This window comes from Lathyrus oleraceus, chromosome 1 (genome assembly GCF_024323335.1).
Source record: "Lathyrus oleraceus cultivar Zhongwan6 chromosome 1, CAAS_Psat_ZW6_1.0, whole genome shotgun sequence".
NCBI classification, from domain to species: Eukaryota; Viridiplantae; Streptophyta; class Magnoliopsida; order Fabales; family Fabaceae; genus Lathyrus; species Lathyrus oleraceus.
This window is the reverse complement of record NC_066579.1, coordinates 83,479,505-83,490,520: the sequence shown is the minus strand read 5'-3', so window position 1 is coordinate 83,490,520 and position 11,016 is coordinate 83,479,505. Positions and strand designations below refer to the sequence as shown.

General features: G+C 37.0%; 2 protein-coding genes across 3 annotated transcripts; one reads left to right on the top strand and one right to left on the bottom strand.

The window, feature by feature from the left end:
• The first annotated feature begins 4,296 nt into the window (after positions 1-4,296).
• On the top strand, positions 4,297-7,520 carry LOC127117492 (U3 small nucleolar RNA-associated protein 18 homolog). 2 transcript variants are annotated; one of them, XM_051047524.1, is made up of 2 exons: positions 4,297-4,446; positions 5,690-7,520. In XM_051047524.1, exon 2 carries the CDS (start codon positions 5,705-5,707, stop codon positions 7,361-7,363), a length of 1,659 nt encoding a protein of 552 aa, XP_050903481.1. In that variant the 5' UTR covers positions 4,297-4,446; positions 5,690-5,704; the 3' UTR covers positions 7,364-7,520. The 2 variants fall into 2 exon arrangements, with proteins under 2 accessions (XP_050903481.1, XP_050903491.1); XM_051047534.1 differs by lacking the exon at positions 4,297-4,446 and adding an exon at positions 4,521-4,723.
• A 167-nt stretch (positions 7,521-7,687) lies between these two features.
• On the bottom strand, positions 7,688-10,204 carry LOC127117504 (sugar transport protein 14). The gene is made up of 4 exons (XM_051047547.1): positions 9,800-10,204; positions 9,330-9,652; positions 8,442-9,071; positions 7,688-8,327 (listed from the first exon to the last, which is right to left on the bottom strand). The coding sequence occupies exons 1-4, from the start codon at positions 9,939-9,941 to the stop codon at positions 7,890-7,892; spliced, it is 1,533 nt and encodes a 510-aa protein (XP_050903504.1). The 5' UTR covers positions 9,942-10,204; the 3' UTR covers positions 7,688-7,889.
• Positions 10,205-11,016: the final 812 nt, after the last annotated feature.

Here is an 11,016-nt window from a genome sequence, read left to right as displayed (position 1 = left end):
ATATACACAACAAATATAAGACAATTTGTTAAATGACTTCAAATTTTTATTGTCAATATAATTTAATACTAAAGGGAATTAATTGGAATTTTTTATAAAAATAATCCATTTTTTCAAGGAAATTCCCAAAATACCCCTGGTTTCAAAAAAAATCTCAAACTACCCACTTTTAGGAGGAGGCGCCAATTCAATTGGCGACTCCTCTTAAAAATTGAATGGAGGCGCCAATTGGATTGGCTAGGGCATGTGCCCTAGCCAATCCAATTGACACCCATGTGTATTACTTGAGAGGAGGCGCCAATTGGATTGGCGCCTCAGTGTAAAATGCAATTTTTTTGTTATAAATAGATGTGTTGTGTGAGTCATTGTTTCACATCTCAATTAATCATTTGACAATCATGTTTGGTGTTCGTCGCCGATACGGAAATGTGATTTATGCGAGAGATAAACCTTAGATGCTGATGTTGTTCTGGAACATCACTATGTTCGATCAACTGAAGAGGGAGTTGGTTCATTGGTTAAATGGGAAAATATCAGAAGGAAAAAAATTAGAAGTATTGAGAGACTCGACATTATCTTTGGTTGGGTGCGAATGAAGACTGATAAGGATGCTAGGGAAATGATGTTCGGTCGAGATGACATCAATTTGATTGTTGTAATCAGTTAGAAATATTTCTGTTTTCAGTTAGCTTATTTTGTACTGATGTTTGTTGTGAACCTCGTTGTAACAAACACTTAATGATATATAATGATTGAAGGTTACAGAAATACAATGTTACAAAAAGCTTAAGACCCAGATGATGCTCCTCGATTGGGACAGTTGTTCTTGTTGTGTCCTGGTTGACGACAGATACTACATAATCTTATCATTTTATCTGTGGAATCCATTTCTGTCCTGATACGTATGCTGTTTTGCCTTCCTTTTTTCTTTCTACGCATCTCGTCGTTATGCCAAACTATATCACCTTCATATGGAGGCCAATATTCCTCCACTGGTAGTACCAAGAAGCTTTGATTATATACATTCATGACGGTGACGGTCTTGTACACATCAAATAAATGGCTGTAAGTGTCTTGACGAGTATATGCGCATGCTGCAATGACATGGGAGCAAGGAATGCGGAAGGCCTGAAATTTTTCACAGTTGCACCAACTTCTGTTTAGTCTAACAACATAGGCTAAATTTGGTTTCCCCTCGTTGTGGTCCATTGTTTCCTGGACGCTGAAATTTTGCCTATGACGGTCAAAGACTGTTACAACGCGTGTGCTAGCTTTGATGCTCTCCTCTTTCATGACTTTCATGCAACACTCACTGAATACTTGCCCAGACATTAACACCGCACTCCATCTTTCACCTCTGGTTGCGAACGTAGAAGCCAACCTATAATAGGTCGATCTTACCAAGGCGGTTATTGGTAGATTTCTAATTCCTTTGAATACCCCGTTCATGCATTCCACAAGGTTTGTTGTCATGTGGTCCCATCGACAACCTCTGTCAAATGCCCTTGTCCACTACTCCACTGGTATGTTATTTAGCCATCTCCATGCGTCTTCATTAGACAATCTAATTTCATCACGATAATATTGAAATGACGGCTGAGTTAGAGCATACCCAACATTCACCACCTTCTTGCGAATATTCTTATCTTTTATTGCACACATGGAGTTTTGTGCAATATGTCTAATGCAATAGACATGGGTAGAAGGAGGATCATGCCATATGTTGTCATGGTTGTTGCAGGCACTCTCATTTGCAGCATGTCTATCAGGAATCATACAAAGATTGGCTTGTGGAGCCACATGCTTCTGAGATGTCGAAGAAAGAAACCTTATCCACTAGCCGTTTCACCTTTAACTAGAGCAAAGACAATGGAAAAGACATTATTGTTGTTGTCTTGTGCAACCGCCACGAATATGTTCATATGGACCCGATGATTCAACCTTATGTTGAACTCGCCGGTTTTGGTCATATAAGCAAGATTTTGTCTTGGTCCGTAGATAACAAATTCATTCTTGCTTTATGCGAAAGATGGCGTCCAAAGACACACACATTTTGGTTCCCAACCGGTGAGTGTACCGTGACGTTAGAAGACATCTACATGCTTTTGGGACTGCCCATTGAAGGTAAGACTGTTAATGGTAAAACCAATTATGCAAATTCAATTTGCATGGACCTCTTGGAGACTGATTTGTTAGATGATAACTCAAGAGGTCAAGGTATACTCCTTTCACGCCATAAGTCATACTATAATAGTTTATACTTATATGAGCATTCTACCGAAGATGCTCGAATAAAAACTAGGTGTTACATTATGCTTTTAATTGGTTCGTTTTTATTTCCCGAAGGTAGTGGTTCTAGCATGCATATTATGTATTTACCTTTACTTAGACATGTAGATAGAATATGAAGTTACAATTGGGGATCTGCTTGTATAGCCTATCTCTATAGCTCCTTGTGCAAAAACTCATACAAAGACACATCTATATTTTCTGGATGTGCTGTTTTGCTACAAGCATGAGGTTGGTCAAGACTACCGTCCCTAGCACCCGTCAACAACAACCCTTTCACATTCCCATATGCACAAAAGTAAGTTGTTTAAATTGCTATATCTTTACTTACTTATTTAAAGATTATTATCTCTAACTAATATTCTTACCTTTTTGGTGTAGATGGTCTGCACGTGGTATGAGTTATAACAGATGTCCTAGACACCGTATTACTCAGTATCGCAATTTGTTGAATCACCTTCGACCGACAAACGTAAGGATAATAGCTTCATTATTTTGTTATAATTTGTTAACTTCTTCTACCTAGATTACAGTCCTATCTTCTTTCACATTTCAGTTCATTTGGCGTACATACCTTAATTTGGATAATGACCATGAGGTCGACGCTGAAGACGTGGCCGTATGGACTGCATGCACACCAATAATACGGTTCATAACTATGGAGATGCACAACAGTGATCGTGTGAAGTTGCAGTTCGGTATGCCCCAAAACATCCCAGATCCCCCAACAAGCCTAAGAGAATGGCATCTGCGCAAAGCTAACGACCAATGGAACTTCAATCCATGGCAAAGCTTCGCAAGATCGGAGTGTCGCAAATGGAAGCACCGCCATGACCATGTCTTAACTGACGCAGTCATGCCAAATGAAGAAAAACCAAGTTATACTTATATGGCTTGGTACAAATCGGTTGATTTTCAGTTCATCGCCGAGGATATGTACCTGTACGACCCACGCCAACAAACTTACACACCTGACACCTCAACATCAAACCCCCAACAACAATGTCAAACCGGATACACACAACCCCCTGTCCGTCAAACGTTTCGTTCAACCAACACACAAACATACAACCAAAATATGCCATACACCCAACCCTAATACCAAGAGCATACCACATACCACCACCAACAAATTGACCATCAACTTGAGACCCAACATCGCTTCGCACCCACCACACCATCCTACTAAAGCCGCCTTAGCCAGAACATCCAACGATCATTCAACACCAACCGCCACTTCTCCTACCATAGCCAAGAAGCTCAAACCTCACAAAACCAAAACCTCCAACAACCCTATATATACCAAACACCCCAACAACCTTTCCAACCTTTCCTCGACGCATCATTCACACCCATGTCTCCCTTCAACCGTCCCGGCCGCCCACCAATGAGTCAACCATAACCCAACTACTCTGGCATGGGTCATGAACTCAGCTACAGCGGTACACCCTCGATGCATACTGAAGACTATGCTGAATTGTCTGACTACATAAACATGTCATCTCCTGGCCCCTCAGATGCTCAAACACCAGTGGTGAATCATCAACACGGGTTAGGGCCACGAGTTAGGGTAACTAGGGGATGTGGGACCGGAGGTCGGTTAGGTGATCCCGGTCATCACCATTAGGCTTTTTTGTGTAAACAGATAATTTTCTTAATATAAATTGGTCGTATTTCAAATTTATGTATCACGTAGACCATTTAGCAAAAAAAATTGCATTTTACACTGAGGTGTCAATCCAATTGGCGCCTCCTCTCAAGTAATACACATGGGCGCCAATTGGATTGGCTAGGGCACATGCCCTCGTCAATCCAATTGGCGCCTCAATTCAATCTTTAAGAAGAGTCGCCAATTGAATTGGCGCCTCCTCATAAAAGTGGGTAGTTTGAGATTTTTTTTGAAATCAAGGGTATTTTGAGAATTTCCTTTAAAAATGAGTTATTTTTGTAAAAAATTCAATTAATTGTAAGAAAACATTTAAATAATAAAACCAATATAATATTTTCTCTTACACACTCACGGTATTTTTCAACCCTAATCCCCATTTCAAATATACACTGAACTCATCGTTTTGTCTCACACTGAACCATTCACGCCTCCGTCGCCACCGTTCCTTCCTTCCCCACCTTGCTCTCTCCCGTGCATCTAGGTCACAGGTATCTTAACCAACACTTTCTATATTCTATGTTAACAGCTGTTTTTGCTTTCAATTGCATTTTTTTCTTCAATTTTGATGCAATGGTTCATTCTATAGGATTAATACCATAGTGCTTCTAGATTTTCGCTATTGAAATGTTTATTTTTGTAGCAAGTGTTTTCATTATCAATTTATCATTACTGGTCATGATGCTGATTTGTTTGATAATAATTTTCAATGGATATTTCCGTGAATTGCTTTATATCATTGTATGTATACTCAAATTTACAACTGATGTTAGTAGCTCTCTTTCAAAATGTTGAATTTGAATCTAAAGTTGTAAAATTTGATAGCTATGCAATCTTTGAAATCTATGAGAATAGTGATTAAAACCCATGTTTGGATGAAATCTTTGAGTACCGTTTTGCCAAACTCAATTGGTAGTTGTGCAGGAACATCCGACTGCAGGGGCGTGGGTTTGAACCCACAACATCCCATCTATTCACCTTTAAAATGTGAAATTTTAGCTACTAGGCTCTCTGTTTGGATGAACGGTTTATTTGCAGCTTATATCACAAATGCTTATAACTTATAAACACTTCTGTATAAGCTATTTCAATAGTAAAAGATAAAATAAAGTTAAATTGTTTTCGGATAAGCTGTAAATTGTTTTCATAAACTATCTTAGAAAACTTATGAAAATAAGCTGAATATAGTTTTATAAACAATGTCATAAGCTATTTTCTTAAGGTTTTATAAATAGTCTCACAAAACTAATATTAGTTGATAAGCTCAAATAATAACTCAATCCAAACAGGTCCTAAATGTAGTCTAAGATAGCCCAAGATGGTGTCTCTTTGTAATCAGCTTATGCTGAGTCAGCACATAGTAACCAACTGATTCTGAAATCAGTTAAATTACTTTAGTTAGGTATACAAATCGTAGTCTTGGTGTCTTGTAATCATTTTTCATTTTACAGAAATACAAGAATCTGATAATGATTCACTCTTTCTCAACTTTTCTATTATGAGTTTGTTCTTTTAGGTTTCTATTATTTTTGAGCCTCGAATGTGGTCATGGACATCAAAAGCTCCGATGTCATGGCTGGATTGTGGTCTCTTTCAATCATTGATATATTACAGAGAATCATGGTTGAATGCGACTGATTTTGTCTCAACCGCGGCTTTGGATATTGAAAACCTTGATGCTGTGGCTGTAACATTTTAATATTCTGGTTACATATTCACTTTTTAATGTTGCAGGTTCGCTTGTGAAAGATGAGTTTAATATCTCAAAATGCTCGTTCTAAAATAGAGACCAAGAGGGAGGAAGACATTAAAGAAAAGGAGGTTGAAGATGGGCAAGAGTCTGATGCTGATGCTATGGAAGTGAAGAAGCGGAAGCGAGATGGCAAGGCAGAACAGTTGGAATTAGAACAAGTGAAAGAAATGAAAAAGCTGGAAAACTTTTTGTTCGGGTCTCTCTATTCCCCTCTTGAATTTGGAAAGGGCGGTGATGATGAAGTGGAAGCTGTGTCTGGTGCAAAGGCTTCTGATTTATTCTTCACCGACCGTTCTGCAGATAGTGTTGTCTCTGTTTACCAGGAGGATGCTGACTTGTCAGATGAGGATGCTTTGAAAAGAAAACCTGCGTGGGTCGATGAGGAAGAAGAAAAAGTCACTGTTAACATAGCCAAAGTTAATAGATTGAGGAAGCTGAGAAAGGAAGAGGATGAGGATTTGATATCTGGTTCAGAGTATGTGTCAAGATTGAGGGCTCAACACATAAAGCTTAACCGAGGAACTGACTGGGCCCAACTCGATTCAGGGGAGAAAATGGATGGATCTTCTGATGATGAGTTAACAGATGATGATAATAAAGCTGCTGTTGTGAGTCAAGGTTATGAAGATGTGAACGATATTCTGAGAACAAATGAAGACCTGGTTGTGAAGAGCAGCTCAAAATTGTTGCCAGGTCATATTGAATACTCAAGACTTGTAGATGCAAATATACAGGATCCTTCTAATGGTCCTATAAATTCGGTTCAGTTCCATCGAAATGGTCAGTTGCTTCTTGCTGCCGGATTAGACCGGAAGCTTAGATTTTTTCAAATTGATGGAAAACGAAACACCAAAATCCAAAGCATATTCCTTGAAGATTGTCCCATTCGAAAAGCATCTTTTTTGCCTGATGGGTCTCAGGTGATACTATCGGGAAGAAGGAAGTTTTTTTACAGTCTTGATTTAGTTAAGGCTCGAGTTGACAAAATCGGTCCACTGCTGGGTAGGGAAGAAAAGAGTTTGGAAGTTTTTGAGGTCTCTCCCGATTCCAAAACAATAGCCTTTGTTGGTAACGAAGGTTATATTTTACTGGTCTCAACAAAATCAAAGCAACTAATCGGTACACTGAAGATGAATGGAACGGTCCGTACCTTAGCTTTCACCGAGGACGGGCAAAAGTTGTTGAGCTCTGGTGGCGATGGCCATGTTTACCATTGGGATCTCAGAACAAGGACTTGCATACATAAAGGTGTCGATGAAGGCTGCATAAACAGCACAGCGCTTTGTACTAATCCAGGAGGGACACATTTTGCAGCTGGTTCAGACAGTGGAGTTGTGAATATTTACAACAGAGAGGAATTTCTTGGGGGAAAGAAAAAGCCTATGAAGGTCATTGACAATTTGAATACCACAGTGGATTTCATGAGATTTAATCACGACTCTCAAATATTAGCTATCTGTTCCGGCATGAGGAAGAGCAGTTTTAAATTAATACATATTCCGTCCTATACTGTATTCTCTAACTGGCCACCGCCAAATGCAAACCTGCACTATCCCCGCTGTCTTGATTTTAGTCCAGGTGGTGGTTTTATGGCTGTGGGAAACGCTTCAGGTAAAGTGTTACTGTATAAGTTGCACCATTATCAGCATGCTTAAGGTAGCTTAGAAACACCAGCATCGTTTTTGTTGTATTTCGTTTTGTTTTATGTTTTTATGGAGGGAATAGTGAATTTTGAGACTTTAGTTGTATTTTATCATTAATTAATGAGTATGCTTTAGTCAGCATTATAAAGATAGACTTGGCAAGATTCAATGCTTGTGTTATCATCTAAATTATGTGCTTGTTGAAGCTCTATTTAGATTCTTATTGAAAATAGTTTTTGAATGTCATTTTTTAATTATAATTGTATCTAAATGCTAATTCAAGTATTTGTCAAAATATACCTTATACACCCTAGCAATGAAAAGAGAATCAGCACATGATGAAAATTGTAAAACTCTTCCACATAAAATCAGAAGGAACAATCCCCGATGGCGTATCCCGAAGGTGTAGCCCGAAGGGTTATTAAGAAGGTACAAGATTTGATCTTTGCTGCTAACAAATTCCCCCTCCCCCTAACTTTAATAATAACATTTGCCTATGAAATGAAAAACTCAAAGGAACAAGATTCAAGATCTTGGGTTATACACTTGTTCCTGAAGTGCTGCCTTCATCTTTTACTACTTTCTTCCAAAACCAGTGCCTCTCAAACAGAAGATAAATCTCTTCAATTGGAACTTGCTTGGTTTCTGGCAAGAAGTAGTAGACAAAGCAGCTCATAAGGGTAATCAATGCAGCAAACAGCAAGAAGATTCCATACTTGAGATGGCAAAGCGACACGAGGAAGAACTGTGCCACAATAGCAGTGAAGATCATGTTGACACACACCACAACACTCTGTGCAGCTGACCTTATCTCCAATGGAAAGAGCTCACTAGGAACCAACCATCCTAAGGGACCCCAAGATCTTCCGTAAGCCAGAACAAACAAGAAAATCTCGATAACTAAAAAGATAGCAACTTCAAATGACAGTTGTTTTCCTTTTCCAAACGAAACAGCCAAAACTATAGCTGTAGCAAGCTGCAGATTAATCGCTTACGTTAGCAGATAAGTTCAAACAAGTCGATCCAAACAATGTGTTATAGAAATAGTTATCGAAAATAGGTTAATATTATGTATGAAAGATGTAATTACCATGCATAGTACCATTTCAACACCAGCTTCCAAAAAGAAAGCTCTCCTACCAAACTTGTCAACAAAAGCCATTGAGATGAGTGTGGCAAGAACAAGTGCTACACTAGTAATAACAGATGAATACAAAGATGCACCAGATCCAAATCCTATTGTTTGGAAAATGACAGGAGCATAGAACAGAATGGAATTGTTTCCTGTCAACTGTTGAAATGCTGGAATACACAATGCACCAATTATGAACTGAGGTCTGTTCTTTCTCAAAAGCAGATTCTGAAATGGATTCTTAATAGATTTTGCTTCTCTGCTAGCCTCAAGAAGATCATCAAATTCAGCATCAACATTTTTAGTTCCTCTAATCTTCTCCAACACTAATCTTCCTTCGTCGATTCGTCCTTGTTCAACAAGACTGTTTGGTGTTTCGGGACAAAAACAACCTCCAACGAACATGAATGTTGCTGGAACTGTTGCTAAACCTAGGGATAATCTCCATCCCCAAGGATGAAGTTTCTCAGTAGCATAATTCACAAGGTTAGCAATCAAAATTCCTAAACATGTTGTTAATTGGAAGAGTTGGTTCACTGCTCCTCTAATTTTTGCAGGTGCCATTTCAGATAGATATAGTGGAACAGCCTGCACCAAAATCACAAAATCATACAATGTAAGTAAAATTCGTTGAACCATTTAGCGCAACAATATTCACTATTTGACAGTACTTTTTACTAAATAGTGTATCACAGAACAATAACAGTCTGTTCAAATTCTGCTACACAATAGCATTGTAGCACCGCTATCTAACAATTCTGATAAATATTTATTCGAACACTGTTATCTGTTTAAGGGTGGAATTTCGGACATTAAGCTACCAGACCAAAAAAAAATTGAACTTACTTGATTTCCAAATCCAATACCGATTCCAAGAAGGACACGTCCAGTGATCAACATTGCAATATTCTTAGCACCTGCGTTAAGAACAGCTCCTATGAAGAAACTTACAGAACCGGCTAAGATACTAGCTTTTCTGCCTTTGTTTTTTGTGAGACTTGAAGCCCCAAATGTTGACACAAGAGCAGCAAAGTAGAGAGATGAAGTAAATAGTGTCAATATTTGATCATCATATTTACAATAATCTGTTTCTTGAAGCTTTGCATGCTTCCTCTCATACACATGCGGGAAGAATTCTACGAGGAAATCGTCCATAGAGGTAACTCCTCCTGCGATTATCAAACAATGTTACGTTATTACTCTCTGATCCTTTTTATAAGACATATTTAACCTCGTAAATTACGTCGAAATCAATTTTTTCATTAGTAATTTATTTTTAAAAGGAGATTTGAAATTTACAATTAAGTTGAACTCACCAGAAACACCTAGATCATAGCCAAATAGAGCGCCACCAAGAGCTCCAATGATGCAAGAAAATATGAGATATGAAGTAATCTTATGCTCATAAAGATGAGCCCTCTTGAGGGTTCCACCATCTGAGAATCCTCCTCCAGCCATTTTTCCTCACTTTTTTATATGCTTAATAAATTATTAATCAGTTTGTTGATGAGTATTTTCAGATTAACACAAGAAAAAACTTCATTAACTTAATTTAAACAAACTCAAAGTGATATTAAGAGAATAGTGATAAGTGGTAACTCTCTTGATGAATTCATATACTAAGTGTTACTTGATTTTTCGTTACTTTATTACTCAAAATTTCTTGATTTAGTAAATAGGATTGGAAGGATATTAGTGATTCTTTTGTGCAAGCCACTCAAGTACAAGAAAGAAGGCCTAAGTGTAGCGACAGTTGTTAACTAAGAATAAATTAAATTAGATGTATGAAGATTTGAAAAAAAAATTAATTTCTTTTTGACTAATTCTTTGCCTTAAATAAGTTGAATTCTTTCCACTTATTGCGAAATCTCTTATCCATTGGTTTTCTTCTCCATCCTATTTTTTTCTAGATCTTCTTTTATATGTTTTTTTTCTTCCTTTCTTTCTTCATAAGTCAATTTAAATGTGCATATCATATATTATATAAAAGTTTCTCGGAGTTTTTTCTCAATGTTTTAAAATCCTGATTGGTTATCGATTGAACTGCATGATTTCTAATTCAATTTATATAAATTAAAAAAAAATATTCATAAACTTCTTGATATAAATTTCATAACTATACAATCTAATTTTTTTTTGTATAAATTTATTTAGTTGAATAACAATCTTAAATAAAATTCTACCTTCCAAACATAATAATTTTTTTGATGCTTAAAATTCTTCCAATAACAATTTTTTGATGCTTATAAATTAATAAAACTTGGAAAAATAATGGTATGATATAGTAATACTATAAACTAATCAACTAATATATAATTACTAGTATGATTTAATGATCTTATAAAACCGCTCTTTCCTTCGATTCACGGTCTAATCGATTCAACTGGTTAGAACGGTCAGGATTTTAGAACACTTATATTAAAAAATATATGACATATCATGTATTTTTGGTATTTTGAATAAATTTTATTAAAAAATATTGTAATATAAAAGCTTGGTTGAATCGAGTATTTTATTACATCAAATATGATAT

Excerpts from the sequence above, each read along its gene's own strand:
- LOC127117492 (XM_051047524.1), top strand. The coding sequence starts at position 5,705 with ATGAGTTTAATATCTCAAAATGCTCGTTCTAAAATAGAGACCAAGAGG.
- LOC127117504 (XM_051047547.1), bottom strand. The coding sequence starts at position 9,941 with ATGGCTGGAGGAGGATTCTCAGATGGTGGAACCCTCAAGAGGGCTCAT. Across the intron at positions 9,072-9,329 it reads GTATTGGATTTGGAAATCAA|GCTGTTCCACTATATCTATC; the intron begins GTAAGTTCAATT and ends ATTTTGGTGCAG. Across the intron at positions 8,328-8,441 it reads TTGAAATGGTACTATGCATG|CTTGCTACAGCTATAGTTTT; the intron begins GTAATTACATCT and ends ATTAATCTGCAG.